General features: G+C 41.7%; 1 protein-coding gene across 1 annotated transcript in view; it reads right to left on the reverse strand.

Moving 5' to 3' along the window:
• Positions 1-1,530: 1,530 nt before the first annotated feature.
• The window catches only part of MPC1 (mitochondrial pyruvate carrier 1), a 56,485-nt gene continuing 32,210 nt past the window's right edge, over positions 1,531-25,805 (reverse strand). The window contains exons 2-4 of the mRNA XM_085611447.1: positions 21,023-21,119; positions 6,048-6,180; positions 1,531-2,051 (exon numbers count right to left, since the gene is read on the reverse strand). Of these exons, the coding sequence (XP_085467573.1) occupies positions 2,024-2,051; positions 6,048-6,180; positions 21,023-21,119 (258 nt within the window). The 3' untranslated portion in view covers positions 1,531-2,023. The remainder of the gene's footprint in view (positions 2,052-6,047; positions 6,181-21,022; positions 21,120-25,805) is intronic.

The raw sequence follows: 25,805 nt of genomic DNA on the forward strand, positions 1-25,805 counted from the left end.
AAATGCCCTTCAAAATGGTCTCCTTATCAGGAAACAATTCTAAAATCCATTAGTGCCTTACGACGAATGAGATTATGAAGTTAACGAGGCCGAGTCACAGTGAAAAGCAGTGCTACAGGTGTTGCAAGAAGAGGTGACAGTAGAGCCACTGCTGGTGCAGTGGGACGGGGTCCTACAGGATGGCTCCGAATTATTACAACCCCTTCTTAATATAATCACACACAATGTCAGTAACCTTTGTCAAAGGTGTTGCTGCCAATAGAGAGATTGGAGCCTATGACCACCAGATTAAGAGCCTAAGTAAATTAAGAATCTAGATCCCAAAATTGAAATACAGTCTGGATATCCTACAACTAGGAAATAGGAAGACATTGGTGTCTATGGACCCAAAATGACATGCTGGTGTTCCTAAAGATGTGTCTGGGGGATTGTGGAGAAGCAAAAGCTCAATACAGGGATTTCGGTCAAATCCTAGTTTTACTACCTACCTCCCCCATCACATTACACCATATCAGTAGAAGACCTACAGGACCAAAAGGATTGCGCTCAGAGCAGTCGAATATTAGGTTGACCAAAACATAGAATATATTAAATGCCACAGCTCAGCAGTGTAGAAAAGTTCTTCTCTGTCACCTTCTGCCAACATAGCATGTTCCTGTGTACTGTTCACAGAAAAGGGGAAATACGGATCTTGGCTTTAAGATGTCCTTCATACCCCCATTACAGTTTTAGGGGTTGAGCTGCGACTCACACCTTGCACCTGTACCGAATTCAGATACAAAAGACACTCAATAGTACCTAGCAGGAACCATTATCTGATCCCAAAGGCCACCCATCAGAAGCAGACCTATGTGGGGGGTAGTCTTGGCTTAACTATGCCCACTTAACTACTCAAAGCCACTTACCAGTGATTCAGGCCTACAAGATAAATGAGAATGCTCTGTGAGGATGCATTTTGAGCTAAGAAATAGCGCTAAAGCAGCAGAACAAATGGCGAGTGCAAGCGTAAATGGCCTTTCGCTGAAGGATTTTCCCCTCCCCAAATTACTCTTAATTATGCAAGGAGTAAGCACGCAATTAGCGGCAATTCCGCATCAAAGAGTAACATGAAAGTACCAAAATGGCTGGCGTAATTGGAATTCCACCAAGGTCTACCTAAAGTGCTGTAGCACTTTTACACATAATATGTGTACTACATAAAACAATAATAAAATGAAGGAATGCCAAAGGAAAACCTAGCACTAATATGGCAAGGGTAACACTAGGGTACAGATGACAACCTATGTCATGCCAGCACTCCCACCTCTCCAGGAAGAATAGAAGAAAAAAAAAATCATATCTATTAAGATATGCACTTTGTCGTTGGCTAATTCATTCAGTTTGGGCATTGCAAAAAAGTAGGCATGAAGAAAGTGTTTTAGTAACCATTGAATGTAAAGGCAAATATTCCAGCATAAAGCCAAGCCCAGAGGATAGTGAATAATTTCACAACGAATGTGTAGGATTAAAAAACCAGATAAGAGGAAGGTGAAACTTGAATGAAGGTTTATTATACAAATTTAAAAAAATCATGAACAACTACCACGGTTATTGTTACCTCACTTTTTATGACCTCCTTTGACAATACGAACTACAGACTCCAGTGCAGATTCCCTAAACTTCCACAATAGATTTACGGCACAAAAGTGTATAAAGTTAGTCAGATAAATTATACATTTTTAGACCACTGCTAAAAAAAACCAAAAAAACTGCCTATAAAAAGTAATTGTGCGCAACTGTTACAGTCAACCAAGCATTCAAATGTTTGCGTTTGCCAAGGCATCAGTGTTTAAACTTAAGTTTATGAAACGTCTGATTTGTATATTAATTATTCAAAAGATGTGCGTCTTAATGATGTGTTGATGTGGCTGTAGTTCTAACTTCATGATGAACGAATACTGCATCTGGAAAGGAGTTCACAGAAGGAAAGGCAGCTCCCCAGCAGAGTCCGACGAGGTGCTACATACACTTCCAGTTCCTCTCCCTAAACTGGAGTATTCTTTTGCGCCATTCTGCCAAGAAAAAAATAAATCTTTAATTCAGTTTCTTAAACGGGCAGTAAGACAGATGCGCCGATGGGACATAGTAATGCAGCAATTGGATGGCTTCTAAACTGTATTGTATATTTTTATGGAGCATGAACCAGGCAAGTTAAGCTACAAAGACATAGTGGGACTTCTAGTCGCACAGCCAACCGAACGGGGGAATTTAAGAAGTTATTCAGAGTGAAATGTTATATACGTACACAGTAGTCTTCTCTTTGTAGATAACTAGAGCATCAATTTAACAAAGTTTTGTCAGGATACTTCTTGAGTTTTGCAGTGATAGTTTATTTTTGAGCCTCCAGTATGCAATGACCGCAGCCTACAGCAATGTCAAGTAAACAAAGGTAATGGCGTACAACCATGCACAGTGAACAAAATGTATAGCCTTCCGCCAAGTCTAGTGCCTGTACTACCAAATGCATAAATAAGAATATGGCTCTGTTGGAATTACTACTGGTGCTAAAATATTTACACGGAGTCTGTGAAAAACAATACTAACTAATAAAATGATTATGAACAAACGATTAGATCACACACACAAATAAGTCGACCCATTGGAGCTATATTATCTTACAAGACTCACACCTTGCACCTGTACCGAACTCAGATACAAAAGACACTAAATAGTACCTCACATGAACCATTATCGGATCCCAAAGGCCACCCATCAGAAGCAGATCTCTGGTGGAAGTTTAGCCACAGCCGCACCAGCAGTCTGACCGCCCTGTTACGACTTGGCCAGTCGGACCATATTTGGAACGCTGTCTCTGCCTGGGAAACGCCGTTCCCGGGCGGTGGAACCGTGGTCAGGGACTATGTAATATGCAGGTGGTGTTGCTACAGCACCGCAATGCATATCACAAGTTTCACGACAGTCAGCAATTTCATGGAGGTCTTTCCTCCATGAAAAGACTAGCGGTGCTAAAACAAAGGGGGCCCTACAGGTTCCCCTCAGCCGAAGGATGCATGCAGGAACCCCGTGTGGTATTCCCATTGCGGTGTCTTTCAAAGGCACCGCCGTCTTTGAAAGACGCACTGCAGCAGGACAGCCACGCCGCCCAGCAGATCACAAAATTGGTTGTGATCTGGCAGGCGGCAGCAACCTTCAGCTGAGCAGAGGCGCGGCGTTGGTAGTGCCAACCCACCGCTCCACCAAAATACGTTATTAGGCCCTAGGAGTGTAGAGCAGGACTTCCTTCCTTGGTCCTGCCTAACCAAAGAAAGACCAACCAATCCAATCTGTATAGGGTGCACAAAGAAATTGTATATCCCATTACAGAATAAGCTTCCTCTGTATATTGCCACTTATGTATTGAACTAATCAGTCATGAAAGAAAAGGGGTCCCCCTCCAGTCTGATCAGTATGCAGTCACTTGACGGGAGACAGGAGCACAGTGCTATGAAGCATATTGAAGGTACGGAAGGCAGCAGCTTTCAAGGCTTTCACAGCTACTCCACTCACTTGAGGGGCTGAAATGAATCTGTTAGAAGAAATCGTCTTGGACATTAAGGATCAAAATTGAGAGAAAAGTCAGCGGAATTCAACAGCTACCGGACATACAACATTGATTGTGTACAGACAACCATAGTGGCAACTTCAGCAAGGGAGCTAAACAAAAGATGAACACATTAAGGAACCTAAAACCTTTCCTTCCACAAGAGGACTTCAAGATGGCGGTGCAAGTTCTGGTACTGCCTAGGCTAGACTATGGTAGTTGCACGCTCTGTGTACTTCCCAAATATAGCTTGGCCCCACTAAAAGAGTCCATAATGCAGCAGCTAGACTGTCACTGGTTAAAAACGAAACAAGCACATCTCCCCAGCCCTCAAATCCCTAACCTGGCTGCAATATCAGGCTGCAATAAAGCTAAAGATAGCCTGCATGACTCACAAAGCCCTACATCTAAAGACAACAACGTATCTGGCTCAAAATCTAGAACTATCTGGACGTTGCAGACAGTCAAGAAGTGCAAGTTCACGGCCCTAAAAACCACAGATCTTCCACAAAATGTGAACGAGTCACAGGGCCTTCTCAGGTGCTGCTCCAAAGATCTGGAACTCTCTTCCACCAGAAGTCCAACAAATTTCCTCCACGAATACCTTCAAAAAGGAAGAAAAAAAAATCCTAATGGCCAAGTTCTTGCCACAAAACAGCTCTGGCCCACTGCTCATTGAATGCTACCTGATTGACTATTTGATTGTTGGACACCTTTGACTAACAGCATTCGCCTGCCATGCTCACTTATGTAGCGAATATTATCGAACATTCTTCTCCATGGTCTGTATCCCCCCCCTAACTATGTTGCAACGACTATCTTGTTGTTTTATGCATATTCTTGTAATGCCTATCCAAATTGTAAAGCACTCCGATACCTGCCTGGGTCACGCTCGCTCTATTACAAACTATCAAATGAATAAATAAATAAACCATAAAATTACATTTACTCAACGGCACGGCCTGTTGTCTGGAACTGCAACACAAATTCAGCTTTCAGGAAACTAGAAGATGGATGGAACTAAGGGGGTGATGATGGAATATACACAAAAAGGCAAAAGATTGTCATCAAGGACATGTTTTAGCTTTTGGGTTCAATATGTGCAGCTTTTGTGACATTTTGTTACCACGGATGATGTGATGATAAATTAATCAGATGGGAAGCAAGAGATTTAGGGCCCGATCAGAGTTTGGCAGTCCGTGGACCGCCAAACCTGGGATGGCACAGCGTTGGCAGTGCACACAGGTGGTCATATAGCCGTATTGTGCGTTTGGCGTCAGTCTGGGGATTGCAATATGCTGGCGATGCCACTGCAGCACCACCAAGCATATTATGACTTTCTCACAGCTACCCTTTTCGTGGCTGTGAGCCCACCAAGCAAAGGGCAGCGGTGAGAAACCTAAGGGGGCCTTACAGGGCCCCCCGTTGCCTCTGGGGATACATGCAGGGAGGTGGGGCGGGGGTGGGGACATGCATGGACTACAAAGTCCATGCCATGCAGGAACTTGCTTTGGCGCTCCTTCGGCGCTGCAGTTCAAACGCACCAGACACGGCTGCTCCTGCGAATCAATGCAGGGGGGACAGGGGGAGAAAATACAAAATAAAAAAACACAACACTTACCTGCCGGCCGGCGCCTCTCTTCCTTCCTCCTCCTGGCTTCTGTTGGAGCAGTAAGCAGGATAGGCTCCCATAAGCCAATCACAACGCTGCAATGCAGCGTTGTGATTGGTCTGAACGCCATGGCTCGGCGCTCAGATGGGGAATAGAAGCCTAGGCATGTTGTCCACCCAGGTAGTAATGCAGCCTGGGTGGAAAACATGCGAAGTGCACATAAATGGCCGGCCCCAGAGGGCCAGCACAACATTCATACGCACTTAAGAGGCTGCCACCACTCCTTCCCCCTGCGCAGCCTAACCCCGCCTCACAAAACTGCCCCAGTACAGAAAAATAAAATGATAGCAACATCTTGTTATAATTTTATTTTCCCTTTTTTGCTGTTCTTTAAGGCAGTGGGGCGACACTTGAGCCGTCCCTGAAAGGCTTACATATGAGCCTTTGAACTACCGTGCCGCAGGACCACCACAATGCCCACCAGACCACAAAATGACTGGTAACCTGGCGGGTGGCGGTCGACTTTGGCGCTGTTGGAGCAGGGTGCAGGCATCGCAGCCCGCTCCCTCACTGGCAAAGTTGTAACCAGACCCTTAGAGACAAGCATTTCTTGATCAGTTGGCCAGCACCCTACATTTAGACTTAATAAATGTAAAGTTTTGGTTTTTATCAGAAACTCATTTACTATCAATATCTCAGCATGAGAGTCCATAAAGAAGCAACTAAAACATCAATGCTCATTTGCTAGGGTGATTCAAATTGTGTTAACCGGAGATATTCAAGTTGTCTGCAGACTGTTCTTCACAATCAGTGCTTGGTAAAACAAATTTCCTTATTTAACACTTTGACACTCACTTGTGTTTGATCAATCGCCCGCCTTGAATCAGTTGTGCGCCTTCATTGGTAAAATGGCAAGCAAACAGGAGCCAGTTTCTTGGTTGCACTTTGTAGGCAAATCTCATAAATAGCAATGAATATAAAGTGAGTGCTGGAAAGGAGAAGAAAAAACGAGTCACTACAATCCAACGAAGACAACAGATTCTTTACAAAATACAGAACTAGATAACTGAAAGAGGATTTCTTTCAAAGTGCAATGTCAGTAAGACAAAATGGGCAGTTTGTCAAACAAAATTATTAAGATTAGATTTCCAAAAGCAATACCATTTATTAGGAGCTCCCAACTATCAACTGCCTTATTATCTAATTGGTATGAAAGTGCTTAGGGCATTTAAAGGGTTTTATTTGTACCCCATGGGTACTTTTACATTAAATGACAGGTCGCAAACACTTTTTTGGCTTCTTCTCTTATACCAATCATGCGGAAGCACATTTTGCACCCATGCCATGACAAGGAGGCATGTCCTCATGTTTGCACTGTCCATGCAAATGAGGGAACACTTTTGCCCATGCAACTTATTACTGACAGGTGCTAGAAAAACTTGTTAAATCGGCGTGCACTTATTGGGTGCCACAGTAGTGTTGCGTAGTTAATGTACACCATTGATCGTGCCTTTTGAGAGTAAGGTAGGCGTTCTAGCCCGTTCCTAGACGTCGAAGTACTGATGGCTGTAGTCACGAATTGCACTGGCCTGAAAGGGAGGCGGGGAGGGTAAAGGGGTGGTATCTCTTCCTGGTCTTTAAAAATCAGGGCAACTGCCCTTCACTGAAAGACGGATTGGCCACTTACAATCAAAAGTCTTTTATTGGTGAGTTTCAAGTGCCTTGTTTGCCAATATGGAGTCAGATTCAAAACTGCATCCGGTCCACCTGGCAGTGCCGCATTAACACCGGTATGATTATACATGTTTTTAACTCATGGAACTCAGAGTAATATGGCAAGCTCTTGGTAGAAAAAGGGAGTTTAAAACTAGCCTAGTGAAAAAAAGCGAATATGTACATGAGAATGAATAGTCACTTACCTGCAATTACGTATCCATGAAATCTATACTACAAAGCGCATGCCACTAAATTCACGCTGCTAAAATAGAACCACGTAAGAAAAAGCAAATAAAAAGGTTTAACTTTTCGATTTAAATGAATTTAATTTGTTTTAGGTAAGCATAACATTGCCTGCAATTATCCGACCTGCAAGGAGATAAGGTGCTAAAAGACTAAACATTTTGTAGAATTCAAAGCCCCTCACCCATTCAACCTTCTCAGGTCAGTTTTTTTTATTATTATCTCATGATTGCAAAAATTCCCACCCAATGTCTGTAAGAATAAGTCTGCAGCATAATGCTTTTAATATCTATCAACTGCTCCAACCTATTGAACTAACCCAATTATTACGGACTATGCTAAACTGATCCATTCCTTTTAAATGTGATTGACAATGCAATTATACGAGTTATTGTTCCTCAAGGTTTATACATTTTGTGTAATGCATCACTTATGTTGCATTATAACTACCATATAAGTGTTTAATAATATTCATGCCATTGTCCCTTTTCAGTTTGCAATGAGAACCTTTAAATGTTAGTTAAATGTGGGTGTTACTGTGTTTCTAAACTAAGTCGAAGTAAGTTACACTGTTTATAAGAATTGCTTTTGAAAAGCATTGTAAGATCTACTTGAGCCTTTTTTGGTATTTGTTCGTTAAAAGTTTTTCCACCCAAAATGGCCACAGAGTTTAACAGTCTATACTTTTTGATTGACTTTTGGCGCCGAGCGTTTATAAATACGGAAACACAATTCGCATAGCTTGACTAAGAGTAACACTTGTGAGACGTTTCACACGCTGATTTATTCATGCTCTGCGACTAGCCCCGACTTTTTGCTCTTAAACATTCACAAGATATTTTGATGGCTTCCTTTTCAGGTTTTGTCCCCATTGAGCACATTTTCACTTTTCCTAGTCACGTGTTTGTATGACACTTTCTTAGCAGGGGCACTTTAGGAAATTGTATGGGCACTCGGATGTATTTAAAACAATGTATTCTTAATATTTTTAATGTACGAGAGGAAATCTCTGTAATTTTTATTTACTATGATAGCCCTGAGGATGGTCTGTTTCATAGACTAGTGACCGAGACCGAAACGTGAATGACAAGCCTATCTTCCCACATGAATCTTCTTGATCCTCACCATTCTGTAACTTCATCTCCATGGTGTAAAGATATTGATATTATATTGTGTGGACTTTACGGACATTATTCTTTGGCTTCCTTATTTAGATATTGAAATTGATCTGACAAGGTTAGTGTGCTTGTGGAATGTTTTGACTGGTACCCCTTAATCGGATATACATACTACAAGGATTGATTCAACTTTGCGCGTGCCTTTCCTTCAAAATCAATTGTGTTATAATATTCAACTTTTGATGTGATTTACTTTCCACCGTCACTATCGGGACAGATACATTTATTGAAATAATTTTTGAAAAACGTTCTTTTTAATGATTCCCACGTTAGACCATCGAAGTCTCCAGTACAGGTGAGATCTTCTTTATAACGTACATTGCAGAAGATGGTTCAAACCTACTGGGGTGGCAACACCAGAAGGAGCTAGGAATCAAGCTTGATCCTAACAACCCAGAACAGGTGCTTGTAATAGATCAGGAAACATCAGGTGAAGAGATTTGTAGTAAATTCCCTGAAGTGTTTTCTAAAGAATTAGGGCACCTCAAACATTACCAGCACCGCATTAAGCTGAAACAGAATGCTAGGCCTAAAGTACATAAAACCAGACCCATATCACACCTCATGTGGGAGCCACTCAAAAAAGAATTAGTTAGTTACAGAACTTAGGTATTGTACAACCAATAGACTGCTCTGAATGGGTTGCCCCCATAGTGATTGCTAGGAAGGCACAGGAAGAAGACATCCGACTATGCATTGATCTTAGAGATCTGAATGACAGCATAATAATTGAGAGGCACCCGTTACCCCGTATTCATGAAATCCTCAGCACGATGGGCTAGGCAACGTGCTTTAGTGTATTAGATCTTTCAATGGCATACCACCAAGTAGAGTTGCACCCAGAATCTAGGGAACTTCTTTCACCACCCCCTTGGGCACATTCATGTTTTGCAGGATGCCATTTGGGTTGGCCTCAGCGGCCGCTATATTCCAAAAAATGATGCAGCACATTCTGGAAGGCATACCCAAGACATTATGCTTCCAGGATGATGTTCTAATCTATGGTGCAACCACAGAAGAGCATAACAAAAATCTCTTCCAAGTCCTTTCTAAATTTAAGGAGGCGGGACTGACTCAAGGTAGAGAAATGCAAAATAGGTGTGACTACAGTCGATTACTTAGGACACACCATCACAAAGGAAGGTTTCAAACCTAAAATGTGCCTGGTGGAAGCAGTGAAGAATGCCCCTGCTCCCACAAATAAACAAGATCCCATCCTCGTCGCCAGTGTTACAATAAAGATGAAGACTCCAGTACAGGTGAGATCTTCTTTATTCCACCTCCACTGTACACATCCAGCAGCTGCTCTGCTAGAAAGGCTTCCTTCAGCAACATTCTAAAGCAGCCTCCCGGCCAACAGTAGGGAAATACTAACAGCGGAAAGGAGAAGGGTAAGAAGGTAGGAAGGTTCCAAGAGGAGAAAAGAGTAATAGAAAAAAGGAGGGAAATGAACACAGAGTAAAAGAACGTAACTATAACACTTAACTCAGTTTATACCCATGCTGGCAAGGGACTATCGAGTTGCCCCTCCGCTTGGCCCACTCAAACTAGCCACACTTAAGCATATTTTTTTAAAGGAAGAAGAGGTGCAGCATGAAGCCAGAAGTGAGTTTTCCTGAAGCAGAAAGTCAGCAACATTAAGTCTTTAGGCACTATAGCTTATAGTGGCACTGCAGTCTTCCTCAGTGCTGAGAAAGCTTGCTGGAGCCACATGAAGTGTCGTCAGGATGTTTGAATCTTGCAAAGGAATAGGTTCAGATCCTACGTTCATTTGGGTTGTGCAAACGGACTTTGGTGGCATGGGCGACAATCATATTCAACAGTTTAAAATGGGTCTTCTGGTTTACCTGGAGATTACCCATTTTCATATAGGACTGACTCTTGGTCAGAAACACATGGAAGTGAACAGAGGAACCATTTTAAAATTCGAAATACTGGATAACAGAGAAAGTCTTCAAAGCCATGTTGGTGCCTAGAACTCCTTTCTGGGTTATGCTCTTCAGCTTGGACTTTCCCTAAATGGGTAGGCGAAGAGTCCATTTGTCAAACATAAAAGTAATAAGTTGAAATTTTGCTTGGATGGCCGGAACACGTGAAATAGCTTTGCTAATTTATTTGTACACGAAAGAGTGCGAGGAAAATCAAAGAAAAATGATGCAACAAAATGAGAAGCATAGTGAATGCACAAGAAAAAAAAAAAAACACAAAGACCATGCTAAGCAAAATTTAACTAAAGGGGAATCATTTACAAACCTCAGAACACTCAAACTGAAATTATGTATTTTTTGGGGGGAATGAGGGAGTTATCGGCAAACGTAAATGCTGCATATGTATTCAGAATCTATCCGTAGACATTTAAACCTTCTATAGGAAACTAGCTCTGAACTATCTGCTATTTTGGCACATGGCATTCACGACTAGGTTTCAGGTCAGGTTGTGTGACTGGGGTAGGATGATCATGGAAAAATTCGAAGAACACCTACAAACGTAATTTTGAAGCGTTTCTAAAGATTAAGCATGATGCGACCCACAAATGAAATGCAAGTAATATAAGGCAAAAACAAAGGCATATGCAATTCCAGGATTTAAAAGGGAAAGGAAAGCCTACTTCTGTGGGGCAGGGATTTCGACACAGTGAAAAGCATTTTCCTCTGGAGATTGCGCAAAGAAAGCTACAACTTGACTAAACTTCAATGAGTACACATGAACATTTTTCCAATTCACCAAATAGTAAAAAGTGGGCCCAGTTCAGGGATTTCAAACGTGGATGGGAGAGATTGATCTGAAATCTTTGAAACCCGGCAATACCGCTTATAGAAATTACCATAAAATAATTGTTGATTACTACATGGCTTGAAAAAACATAAGTCAAAAAGACAGCATTACTACAAACGGCAAGAAGATAGCGAGTGAAAGGTGGTATCATATCTCTTCCTGCCCCTGACATGACTTTCTTTTACAATGACATGTCACAATAAATAAAGCAAAACACTCAAAAAGTCCCAACTGCATGTACCTAAGTGTACACTGATCAAATTCAAAGGCTTAATGATAGTTTCAAGACTAATTAAATATTTAATCTGTTAATTTTCCTATTGAAACGACTGTGGGCGTACCAGGGGCACTGCAGAAATAAAGACAGTTTGTATTGAAGAATACTAATCAAGAAGGCAATCAAGGATTTCATCTTTTGTGTAATTGGAGAATCAGATAATTTCTGACTGGAAGCAATATTGGTCCTGGGTGCGGCCTGCGCCCACCTGTAGGGACCCAAAATCTTGCCGCCTCTCCTGGCTTTGGCCACCACTTCTGCTACACTACTTCTGCTACGCTATCGGTCCCAACTTCTAGAATTCTCCCCCTATAGAAGTGGGCCAGTGAATCGAGAGTCGCTAGTTGCCGCCACAACAAACCAGCGAAGCAGCGAGAGCAGAGAGGGAGGTTGCTGCTGCTCTGCTTAGCTACTCTGCGGACTTCCTCCATCTGTGGCCCCTACTGCAGTGCCGTACCGCATCCCACTGCAGCCGCTACAACTAGAGGGGCAGTAAGGCGGCAGGGCAACAAGGCAGTGGGGCTCAAAGACTTAGAGGCAGTAGAGGAGGTTCAGAAGCGGCCATTAGGTAGCAGCTGCTGAGTGCAGAGCCCGGGCGGAAACCGCAGAAGCAGCTCAATTCACTCCAGCAAATTTAGTGCGGGTCTCGAGTACCAGGAGCACCACTGAGGTGGTTGCGACATGTGGAGCCCCGCCCATTTCTAAATTAAGAGCATCCCCCACCCTCCCACTTCACTTGTCAGATAAATATCTCATAGACCCTGCTTGTCACCCACTACCCCCACCTTACTGCCCGAGCTAGCAAACAGCTAGCTGCAAAAGTGGCTTAGTGTGCTTAGTGCGCTGCGTAGTGCAGGGCCCCTTGTGGTCCATGGATCCTTCTGGCAAGGGATAATTTTTTAAACGGTGCTACAACAGCCATCACAATTTCCCAAAACAATTGCACAGACCCGCCTTAATGGGAAGAAGCAGGAGGGGCAAGTCCATTGGTCCTCCCTTATACCAGCACCACTATTGAGGAGTGAGCAAGGAGGACACGCATATTAAAATATAACAATCTTACCAAGCGCACTTGCCAGCAGTAAACAAACGATCAGAAGGCCTAAAAGGGAAGCCAAAGGAATGGCCAAAGGAACGGCCAAGGAAATCGAAAAAGGCAAACCAGGAAGACATGAGGTCAGGCAGAATCAGGAAGTCTCCAACAAAGCCTTAATAAAAAAACGAAAGGAGAGGACACCTCTAAAACTGGCATAAAAAAGTGACAACCATGGATTCCCCTAATAGGAACAGCAGAGACATCAGCATCTGCTCTTCTACCAACTACATAAATGCTAGTGGTACTTGCATCCTAGCGTTCACAAAATACCCCAAACCTACAACCCAACCGATAATGGAACTAAAAAGCGAGGAGTTAAAAGAGCTCAAATATTGGAGGGGGCGACTCACAGGAAACACCCATGTACATTTCAGCCAATAATCCATACAAGATTCTCATTCCTGAAAGATCCAGGAACAGCTATTTACTCCAAAAATTAGGACATTAGGGGCTTACAAACCTCTCTACAACCAGGGAGATTTGAATATCCGACAAAAGACCCCCCCCAACTCGGACGGCCCTTCATCGGACACAATGGACAAAGCCAAGGATAAGAACAAGGACATAGCTAGGGACAAGGATACTGACAAAACACGACACAGAAACCAGGATAGTCAGGCTAATAATTCTTCATGGGACAGAGCCCGTGGTGAATCTTATGAAAACCTCCAGCAACACAAAAAAATAGTCCAACAAGAAGCCCATCACCTCATAAAACCTCTATACATGGGAGCAATGTCCGCCAGGGAACAGAACACTCAAACACATCAAGCCAAGAGAAAATTAAAGATCTAACGGATTCTAAAGAGTTCTAAGTACTCCCCCCTGAGCAGAATTCTCGGAATGAGCAAAACTCTTGGGCCGCACGATCGCAGCCAAGATGCAGCTCTCCATTACAGACAGCAAGCGGACACTCTCTCTACTCCCAATAAAATCACTAAACAACATCCCAGCCATGCGCTGCATGCCTTTATCACATGTAGACTCAAATCTATCGGATAGAGACAGAACCTTCCTTGCTTCGCAGGAATGGGAAGAACTTATTGCTTCTTATAGCTTTAAGCCTGCTTTAAACCACACGAGCACAGAACCATCAAGTGCGCCTAGACCAGAAAGTAACCATTCCACAGGAACAATTTACACAGTCTATTTGGGTGACCATATTAAGCACTATGCAACATTTAGCTACGGCTCTTAAATACCAATCTCATAAATTGGATTGGCAGCTTACCATTCTACAAACTCTAGCAGACTTCACTACAGGGATTGATAGGAAACTAGCAGAACTCCATAGTCTCATTAAGCGGGGGCAAGAAGCCGTACTATTAACTCAAATCTTACATTCCGATTGTATCTGTGCCCCAATCATTGACAAACTATCTACGTTGGGAAACAGCGTTTACAACGCTGTCGGTACAATGCGGTGGCTTTACAACGCGGTCAGTATAACGACCGCATTGTTACCACGCATACCATTACAACGACTTGCTGTAGGGGGCTTTAGGTGTTGGATTTTAAAACCAACCCCTTCGCTACTGTTGCACAGACTGAAGTTGGGCTAGTAAATTATACTATTCCAAACTTCAGCTCCCCCTACAGCAAGTCGTTGTAATGACTTGCGCTGTAATGATACGCGTGGTAACGATGCGGTCGTTGTACTGACCGCGTTGTAAAGGCATGCATTGTAAACACATGCAAAGTAACGACATATATTCATCTACGTTACCATCAATGCTAGGAAATCTATCAGATCTAAAACCAAATACTACATCGCATAATCATCCGACTGATAGATACAGCGACCAGACCCCATAACACGGGGAATATGTCGACTAGCTTACATCACACACCAGGAGGTATCCAACTATCAACATCAAGAGTGTTGTTAATGAAAATTGTTCGCACCCAAAAGCGAGTCGCAAACAAAAAAGTAAGGGCAGGAATAGGAAGAAAGCTGCCCTGGGCCCCTGCAGGGAGAACCAGCCCTTGGTAGCTCACGTGGAACTTGAGGATATCAGGAGTGCTTCAACCTCTACCTTGGATGAAAGGACAGACCACTCAATAACAAGATCCAACACCATCCTGACTCCAATCACGGGGCAAGCACCAAAATCACTATCCCAAAATGTCATGACAATTAAAAAAAAAAAGGGGAAAACCCAGATAAGTAAGCAGCCAAACACAATAGTACAAGAACCTAGCAAGGCCACCAGTGCAACAAGCCCTAAGGACCAAACTGGAATATGGGCTATGGGTCAACCCTAGGGAGCCAGCACTAAGGGAGAATGCACACATCCACAAGCCAGAAAAAGACCAGGCACCAGTCGAGCCCCAACAAGCCAGCAACATCAATGCCAAACAAGGGGTTAGCAAGAGTAACTCCACACCACAACGGCCCTTACATCATGAAGTAAAACCTCACCAGGAAATCGAGTTTAATGATACAATGGGAACAGAGCCCATCACATTCTTTCCCGAATACGAAACTCGGGGAAGAGTGGATATATTAAATAGGGGGAAACATATTGCGGCTTCTACATTCCATCGTGAGTCGAGAAAATTTAAGCTCTGCAGATATTCTTTCAATTGCATTCCAACCAACCAACAATCCACAAAGTCCAGAAGCAACTAAACAATATGGAATACTAATGACATTGAATTAACTATCATGAAAGAAGAAAACACATTTTTACAGTGGGGGATAAAACTAAAGCTGAATCAAGACCGCCCTATCAAACACTCTTTTTAAGTGATCTCAGTAGCGTATTACCAAAAACGACCAAATCTGTATTAAAGGGAGCTCGCAGTAGCTCCCCAAGATGTTATTCCGCTCATTCTAAGGCCATTAACTTGAAAACAGGACGCAAGCATAATGACTTGATGCCTTTGTCAACAAACTCTAGCCGGACACAAATACAGCGAACAGTAACAAAAGAGCAGACCAAATGACAAGACATGCCCGGATTAACAACACCCCCGGCCGAAAACCTGCACGTGTATTTGGAACATTAATGGCCTGACGACTAAAATGGAAGCCCTCGTAGTATTAAACTATTTAAAGGTGGCTGACCTGATATTACTACAAAAAACCTGGGAGGTCCAGGCGTTTGAGTTTCAGGGTTACACGTCACATCTTGTCCCAGCAAAAAAGGGGTCCGACTTCGGCCATCCCTCAGGCGGACTGATATTTGCCTCAATAACCACAATAGGAGCTACCTCATCAGTAGAGGCACAAATCGAAGCCCCAAGTGCCATACAGGCAGTAAGGATAATACACAAGCTTAAAATGGAAAAGACCAGGCAATCACAATAATCAACACGTATGTGCACTCCATACAAGTATTAAAAGCTGCAAAAGAGCAAGTGGAAGGGCTGAAAAGGGTTATGGAAGAGCGGGACGCAGATCACATCATCCTGGCAGGCGATTTTTATCTTTACCTTATCGGGTCTGGGCCAGAGGCAGAACTGGCACAAGAATTAACCGCTGCATGGGGAATACAGAATCAGGGTCCAGCATATTCAAGCAAACCAACGAGATGTTCAACACATTTGCTTGAAGAACTTGAACAAATAAATGTGAGAGAACTGAACATCAGATTCAGGGGGACAACCCGCCGGTCCCAACATTCCACTCGACAAATACTTCTACCCATCTAGACTTCACCTTTACAACTTTATCTATGTTCCACAACATCGACTCTTTTAGAATTGGAGACAACAAATACAGTGATCACTTAAATCAGGCAGGGATATTAAAAGCAAACTCGGCACATCCACCGGAGACACGCAAAATATTTGGCACAGAATTCACCTCGGATTACAAACGAATAAGGTGTAAACCCAACACCATTGAGAAATTATCAAACACTGCAAAGACACTTAATTGCCTAGGAAAAGATACGGTAATCCAACCCAGAAAAGCCAGGGAGAACTTTATAGCAACTCTTGGGGAGAAATTTACCACCAGGTCAGGAATGAAACTGGGAAAAACTGTGGTTACCTCATTTAGGGCGGCAATTACGCTGGAAACAAAGAATCTCAAACGGACACCAAACCAAACACTAAGGCGGCTTCGCAAAATGCCCCAAAACCTATATCTGCAATACGACCTGTAGGAAATGAAGTTACTACTAAAAAAGAAGCAATGAGATTAAAAAAAAAAGCAAGAGAAATAAAAACTATGGGTTAAGATACTCCATGACGCCAATCTTAAGAACAGCACCAGGTTCTGGCAAACGATCAACAGACTTCAACAGTCAACTCATCTAGGAATATATTCTAATATAAATAATAATAATAATATGGGCAGAATACCTACTCAGTCACTTGAATATCAACGTGCAAAAAGGAGAACGAGACAGACGAAGAATCCAGGATTATCAAAGACAAAAGGTATCACTTGTAGAGGAAAAATAAACGCAACAGACCAGAGAAGCCACGCATAAGGATTGCTCCTTGAGTAGACAAAAATGCCTGGGAGTAGAAACGGCAGCAGGCCAATAATCATCACTGTTCAATAACGAAGACTACCACGAAATATCTACACCGCAGATCAAGAGATAAATAGCAAGGGGTAGGCTAGAAGGAGCCCCAGGCCCCAACGGAATTTCTCCATAGCTGTACAAGCACAACGCAGACTACTGGAGCGAAGCACTAGTCCCAGTCTTCAAGGACATACAAGGCGCACATAGAATTCAGGAGTCTTGGTAAGGATTGATAATTAGCCCCATTTCAAAACTGGGCGATAGAATTGATCCAAACAATTGTCGACTAGTCGCCCTAATCGACATAGAAGCAAAGCACTATGCAGGAATAATCTTGGAAGAACTAACATCCTGGGCATCGTCAAAGCTATATCACTCCAATAAACCAAACCGGGTTTTGTCGCGGACAAGACACCATCACTAACATCATGGCGCTAGCTCTGTTGATGGATGCAGCTAAAGGGGCAAAGAATCCCCTATTTTTATGCTTTATAGATTATAGCGCTGCCTTTGATCATGAAGACCACGCCAAACTATGGGAAAAATTGCAAGGCTGGGGGTTACCGAAACCAGTTTTATATAAGCGGATATTGCTACACACCGACACCTGGGTTAAGATCTCAATAGGAGCCGGGACGCACTTCTCAAGGTGAATTACCACCTCCAAAGGGCTAAAGCAAGGGTGCGTTTTAGCACCCTTACTCTTTAACCTCTTTCTGGCTGACCTCCCCGGGGTAATGGACAAGAGCACATCACATGCCCCGAAACTGGGAAAAACGTTGCTGTCCAACCTGCTATACGCGGATGACATGGTGCTGATAAGTCAGACTCCCTTTGGGCTGCAACACCTTTTGAACACTACTAAAAGTTTCACAACACAACGCCCTAAATATAAATCTTAAGAAAACAAACATTATGACTGTAAACTACTACAAAAGGAAAAAATAAAACTACTGGTACCTAGATGTGCAATGTTTAGACCAGGTAACCAACTACAAATACCTTGGAGTTTTGCTGGACTGCACCGGCTTGTTCAGACCCTAAATGGAGGGCCTGCGCAGGAATTGCACAATGATTTACCTAGCAATGAAACCCCTGAAAAAAGAGCTACCTGATCTAACCCTTGACCCCTTATTATGGATGATCCACACAAAATTACAAACAGCACTAACTTATGGGAGCGAATCACTGAAAGGGCCTTGGATAAAGTAATTGCCAATACCTATAGAGCAATTTTCTGCCTACCAAACTATGTGCCACCTGCCGAAATACGTTTGGAATTTGGGCTACAAACACAATCCGTGGAAAGGAAGGGTGCATATATAAAAAGTTGGCACAAGATCAGAGGCGCTGAGACAGGATATTTAAACTCGCACCTTTGGAACGAGTTGCCACGCCATGAAAAATCACCCGCCAGGGAGTACTTGCTGGACTCTCTAAAGATACTGGGACTGTCCAATCTCTGGGCAACCTCTTCAGTTTGTTAAAAGATCATAACAAAGGTAACAAAAATGGTATCCATCTTAGAAGACAAGGAAACACTGGCTAAAAGGGGATTATGGCTAGACAGTACACAGTGACTCTAAAGTTCTCAAACCACAACCTTATCTGAAAACTGGAGTAAAACTGCAGATAAAAGAAAACATTCCTAAGGCTACGCTTTGGCATTTTACCAATCCTCCCACACCTCCTGCCATGGAAAAGGAGACTAGGAGTGCAGTCCTACCATCTATGCGAAAGAGAAAACGAGCACCTTGTGCATGTCTTTTGCCACAAACTGAAGGACTTAAGAGGCACCCTCCTCTGATCAATATTCAAGTAGAGCGGTATCAGGACCTGCAGGCAAGCAACAAAACTGTGCTTCAATCCAGCTGAAACACCACTAAACCGGCGGCTGACAAAATATTTTGACATAGTGAGAGAGAGACTGAACTACACATTACAAGCAGACATTAAATAAAACAGCCGTGCCTGGTTTTTATCCTTGCTTAACTTGGCAAAACACTCACTAGTGCACCTACACTGATGCACAGGCACCTTAGATCTGATGAATTGCACAAGCCCTTAAATGTGAACTTTAACATGATGTATAATGATGGTTTAACATGACTTATAATTATGGTTATTACTGCTGTTTAACTTGGCCAAGTTCTGCTAGTTTACCTACTTGGATGCACAGGCATTTTAGACCTGATGAATTGCACAAGTCACAAAAAGTGAATTTTAACATATTGCATAATGATGTTTTAACTTGATGTATAATGATGGTTGTTACTGTTGTTTCACTTGGCAAAGCTTGCAATAGTTTACCTACTTTGAACGCACAGGCATTTTAGATATGATGAACTGCATTTGTTAAGAACCGAGGTACCGACGGACAGGTTAGTTCCCGCCTGATATTTTTGAAGGAATTTTTTTATGTTTTTCATATCTTCGGAGACTCGCTTACTCTTTGATATTCTAAGGGCGAGTTGCTAAACGCTTCCATCTAGTTTGTATGAGCGTTGTCTACATTTAACAAGTGTATGTTGAGCTATAGACTTGAGTGTCGCTATCAGACTTTTACAAAACACGTTGGTCGTTTGCGACAGTTGATATTTTCAGCGACTTTTGCAACAAATAACATCTGTTTTAGAGAATATAGATATTCACTATCATTTGTACGACATCGTCTTGATATGTGATCCTCTGAGACAATCTTGTATTTTCCATTACTTACGAGAAGCTTTTCTCATAATTAGTCATTAAATGGAGGTAGTGATTCGTGACTTATTTAGATACATGCTCCAAGTAATGCCTAGCAACTATAAATGATAGAGGCACAGCTACAGGGTTGTAATGCCGCAGTTTCTTCAGGATTTGGCAGGAAGAATGTGCTTTGTTTTGTTTGTTGATTGAATTTAAGACACAGGTTGGTCTTCCCAATATGTTCTATACCCGTTTATTTCCATATAGAGCGGGGCCTCATTGCTCAGAGCGGATGCCTGGTGAGGTGAGGAGAGCTCCTGTACATGAACGGGTAAGCGTTTCTTTCGGTTTTTCTATGTGGTTCTTTATTGATACAGGTAATACTGTGAGAACACATTGATGTGCTTAGAGTTGATAGGATTGAGCACACATAGGTATGGTTGATAAAGCAGGTGTGATGTACAATAATTGGCATTTAATGCTTTCCTTTATTTTTAGGAAATGGATCAATACTCCAGAAGAATTTGTACAGAGTGTTGTGTGAAAAATTTGCAACCAAAGTAGGTTGTATAATTTTCAATACTATTGTGTCTTTACTTTTGGGATTACACAAAGATAGATAGCAGTAGCATTACATCATAGGTCCTGACGAAAGCCTGATTATCACTTAATCAAGAGGCTGAAACATGTAGACCCTTTTTCTATCTGGACTTGAGCAGTTATTATTTCAAAACAGCTCCTGCACTGGTTTTATTTCGTCACTTGAACAGAACCAATAAAGCATTATATCTGTTCCAGTAGATGATTTTAAAATGTTCACTTTTTCAGTGCACTGCTTCCCTCACCACCATTGCCAACTAAACCACATTATTGAGAACTTCGGCTGATACTATATTTCAAACCGATAAGCAAGGTTTTTTGTTGGCCATTGGTGCTGTTGCCCCGATTTCCAAGGGGTTCACAGTCCGGGACACTGAATCCCAAATGATGGTGGTTGCTACCCGGTGGCTGATGGGACTTATCTTCACTTGCTGAAGTACTCACGAGCTTTATCACTCTTTCCTTGTTCTGACCCTAGGTTTCTGGATTTTGTAGTTATTGGAACTGCATAAGCCCCAAGATGAGAATTTAATATGATGCATAAGATGGGTTTTAATGCGGTTTACTCTGCTGAATCATGTATATGGAACAGTTACTGTTATGCATATGCAACGGTTTTAATTAATCATGTATAAATAAAATAAAATAAAACTATTGACTGGAAGCAACAATAGTTTCAGAAGTGGTGTTAAAAAATAAAAGGGGGAGGGGTCCTTAATGAGGAGTCCTAGATGAGAGCCTGCTGAATTCCATCCCAAAACACAAATACTTACCAAATGTCATACGGCCACTAATGATCTCTGGAGACTTCTTCATGTCATTGATAGCAGCAATAGGAAGGCCCCAGTTGGCCACAGGTCCCCAAAAGTGCTGGAAATAAATTGAAATGAGTAAAAGCCTGAACTTTCAGCATGCCGCAATCATGCAGGAGTAAATGATTCTGCAGACAACTTTGGAAAAAGGAAACTATAACAGTTCAGTTACTTTGGAGAAAGTTAGGTTATTGGCAACAAAAAAAAAGAAAAAAAAAAAAAAAAAAAAAAGGTCGTGGAACATGGGCGGGATAGGGCACTGGAAATTATTACCTTCCTACAAGGTTCATCTGGTAGAACTTGGAAGACAATCAAATATCCATTGTATGTATTTATATAGCACAAACCTAACTAGGAAGCAAAAGAGCACTTTACATTACATGGGGGTTGGGAGATGTTTTGCAAGATTGTGTACATTAAATGTGGATTACACAAATACATTTTGCATATTTATGTACGGGATATTAGGTGATTTGCCCAGAATCACATGATGTGGAGTCAAGCGTCAAGGCCAGGATTCAAAACCCCGGTCTCTAGGTTCCAAAGTCTGCAGCCCTAGCTGATTAGCCACATCTCCTTTCTAAAATTGATCAACTAATGCATTTAGTAATTTTAATATTTTAGAGCACATTTGAAAGGTATTAACCCCTTCTTGAAATATTTTCCCCAACTCACAATCATATCTGAAAAGGATACTAACCATTCCAGTCCTTGGTGCTATTAATTCTTGGCTTAGTAATAAATGGATGACTATACCATCAACGCAATGTCTACAGAAAATTGTGGGAGGCACATTTCAAATTCCTTGTCTTGTTTACTAGAGCAATTACTGCAGGCCATGCTAAAGCTAGAAAGAAAGAAGCTTTCGCCTTACCTACCAATCTTCCTACTCCTGAAGACTGCCAGAAGTATTCTCATTTCAACTACCTCTCTTGCCGCAATCCCCTCTTCTGCAGTTCCCTTCCACCTCCTCTTAATACTACGAGGTGCTGCATCTCTTTGCTGTGGTTAGTGCCACCAGGACCTACCCCTCCCCCCAGTGTTAATGATCAAATGATCAAAAGCCCAGCTTAAAACATTTCGTAGCTCCCCTTATTCCCAAACTATAAAATCATGCAGGATTCAGTTGCTTGTTGGTTTCTTTTGGATAAATAAACCAAAGCTGTAAGTGGAGAATCTGATGCATTTTTGGGGGCAGATTTCATACATTTCTAAATTTTACAAAAACAGACCAAGCTGCATCAATACACCAATTTCTCACAAGGTGAGGAACTATTTACTCCTGCCTTTCTAACTCCAGTATGTAAGATGGGGCAAGAAAACTTAGTTTAGATGTTCCAGACATAGATTTAAAAAACGCAGCTTAAGGTCTGTTCTTCCACCATTATTCAATGAATTTAAATGTATCCTGGAAACCTCATCCGCCAACTCTTCATGTAGGCAGTGTTCCATCATAAATTAGTAGATCTTAATTTACAGCTGTTAAAACCCCTCTTTAAACTAGCCGCTTACACAGGAAGAAACTAGTGTCCTTCCTCTGTAACTACCCCTTAATGTTCACAAAGCCTCACATAATATTCATGAGAAATGAAGTGCGGAATTATTTTACATCCATTGGCACAAGCAAGAGATTGAGTAGATATTCGGTCATACACTTGGGTCTTGTTTATGTGACGGGTGCATTCAATATTGGCTCTTCTTTTTGAGAGAGAAGACAGTATTTTTGAAACAATATGGTTTATGATGGTAATTGTTAAGAGTGGTTTGACAAAATGGTAGCATAGCAGTGACCTGAGGATAGAGGGTTGCAACAAAAGGGGGCAGCTTATAAATAAGAACTACAGTTAAATAGTTACCAAAATGGACTTAGCAAATTGTGAAACTTAGGGTTAGAACTAGAATGCACAACTACGTTCTTTTTTTTAATAAGTGAGGCAGACAATTAGTGGAAGGAAGATGGACAGGGAAAGGGCCCAGGTTTTCTGAATCAGTTCCAGTTGGAGACAATAATAAAAAAACATCTTTAAGGGTGTTGGCTCCAAATGTCACTATGACTTATAGTACTGGAGAAGAGAATAGCCTCCAATTCCAATGCAAATCTTTCATACAGGTAGCTATTTGATTGAGATCATACAGCATGTAGAAATAGGTTTCCAATGGTGTCTCGGGGAGGCCAATTTAGTTAAGTGCAAAATGGGCTATTTCGCGCCTTCTGTGTTCAGAACATAACAGAGGTGTCATGGTGCCTTTTGCAGACTAGTGAGAACTGAATAGATTACATCCAAATGCTAAAGGATCAGATACTGAAGTGTTCGGGTAAGAATTTGGAGTTGATCAATGGCTTACTCCTCACCATCATATAAAGCTGGATTATGCCTGCCATGAAGATTTTGAATAAAACATTTTTTTAAATTTTTTTTTAAAAAGGGAATGCAAGTTTAGTTTCGTGATGATGGCAAAATAAGCAAGTCTGGTCTTGTGTAATTCAAGGACACTTTACCCCACTAAAGTACATAAAGTTTTTGTTGGGGTTAACAAAGAGGAGAATAATTAAGTTACACTTAGTTTTATTTTAAAAGTGTGACTTCTTTTGCATTTTAATTCTGAGGAAGAAGGCTCAGATTATAAGTGACCTACAAAAGAATACATATTTAAATAAAGCTATGTTCCATCTGTAGGGCAAAGAGTGGTTCTCAGAACTCCTACAATCAGAAAGCTCAGAAACAGTATAGAAAGTACAATGGATGCTAAAGGGCTTCATTAGGAGCTTCGAACTTCTACAGTGGTGTTTTAATGCCTAGAGTACAACATTACTCCGATTTACACAGGAGTTCAAATTTTGCAAATGTTCAAGTCTATGTTTGGCATCCTGATTAGCAGTGGCATTTAATCCAGCTTCAATTGGGACGACAGCGTCAATTTTGAGAGGATATTCGATTTGAGGAAGACGAATCCCCTTATCTATTTATCTGAGATGATTTATCCAGAAAGGTGGGCTTGAAGGAGATCTGTGGGTAGATTTCAATAAACAAGGACCTGATGCAATGTCCCACATTTGAATTCAATGCTGTATGGAATTAATGCATTTTCGAAAGAGCAGATATCAGAAAGCCATATTAGAGGAGTAATTCAAACAAGCATCAGAAAAGGGTTAGGAATAAGTGCTTGAAATTGTTGGACTGTGGTGAACAGAGTGAGGGCAACTGGAAACTTTAAATACAAGGCTTGAAAACAGAACTCTGGTATTTAGGACAAGCTATTTGCTTTCCGCTGCAATTTGGTAATGGTTATCTTTCAGGTTTCTCTACCACGCTTTAACTCTCAAGGCTTTGGAATAACATGAGTTTTATTTGCTCTTTTAGGGAAGAAAACGATCTATGATGGGCTCATTGATTACTTCTCACCCTAATCCATCAAACGTGTTCCATCTTTTCTACATATAGTTTTAAGATACAACCCCTAATCTGTTCATACAAGTTATAAACTACAGTTATAACCCATTTCAGCTTTTACCTTTATGGGTCAAACTGTATTAGGTGTGGGGCACCACTTGCAAGTTACTCTCTGTAGGACATGCATGAACAAGGTAGTCTTTAATGAATGTAGATGAAAAGCTAGAATTCTTACCGTGCTTTTGGAAGATGTTTTCATGGTTACAGTAGATCAACATTCCAACATTTGGAAAATGAGGTATTGTGGGTTAGGAAAGACAGAAGAAAAACAAATTAGTTTTTTCAAAATACTTTATGGCTAGCTATTTTTACCTTTATTCAGCTTGACTAATCAACCATCTTTTGACACAATCATTAATTTGTTTTACAAGTACTGATGCGCTGTAATGTGGCTTTCATTAGCTTATTTTGGGTTTACCTTTCACAGAAAAGTGACGGGTGCTTACATACAAACTGTGGGGCAGCTGCTTGAATAACTTAGTTGAGATAAGGAAAATAATTTCTGTACTTAGGTACGAGATGACTTTATCAGGGTCAGGAGGGTACTGGTATTACAACTTATCCAACCTTAGCTATGATGATCCACTACTCAAATACATTAGGAACTTTTTTTTAGGTGGGAGGGGAGTTTGAGGACCAGTGGTTAGTTGCGTGTAAATGGAAAGGCACCAGGTGTAACATGGGGAGGAGGCATGTCGTGTATGGCTCCACCACCCCAGTCTAGATATTGAAAGCAGGTGATGTGAGGGTGACACATAACAAAAATGTTGATGGGTAACAGTGAATAACAAACGTTTTTTACCTTGGGAGTCTGAGTGACATTGTGAATTTAATGTTACTCAGAACCACTCCCACTCAGAAATTCTTGATATCAGATAAGGAGTTGGTCAAATGGAAAGGAGGAACTTGGCCAGAAATGTAGGGGGTGGGAGGGGTGCAGAAAGATTAAAACGGAAGGAACAACTTCCGTTAAAAAAAAAAAAAAATGAAATACTACACAGAATGCTCAAACGTGGGCTTAAATCAAAAGGCAAACAAATTATAAACCTCTGGTTTAAGGATCAGATGTGTAAAACTGGGAACTGATGTGCAGTGTATGCCTCCAGGACAAATATTCCTGTGGAAGACCTCTGAATCAATAACACCCACCACACCTTGCTTAATGAACGCAATCATTATCAAATGCAACTTCACAATCCTTCATGGCATCACAAAAACTTGCTTTCACACATCTAGGTCACGTCCCTGAAAGGTGTGCCTTGGATCAGGTGTAGTGCTTTGACGAGGGAGTA

The sequence above is a fragment of the Triturus cristatus genome, chromosome 6 (genome assembly GCF_964204655.1).
Source record: "Triturus cristatus chromosome 6, aTriCri1.1, whole genome shotgun sequence".
NCBI classification, from domain to species: Eukaryota; Metazoa; Chordata; class Amphibia; order Caudata; family Salamandridae; genus Triturus; species Triturus cristatus.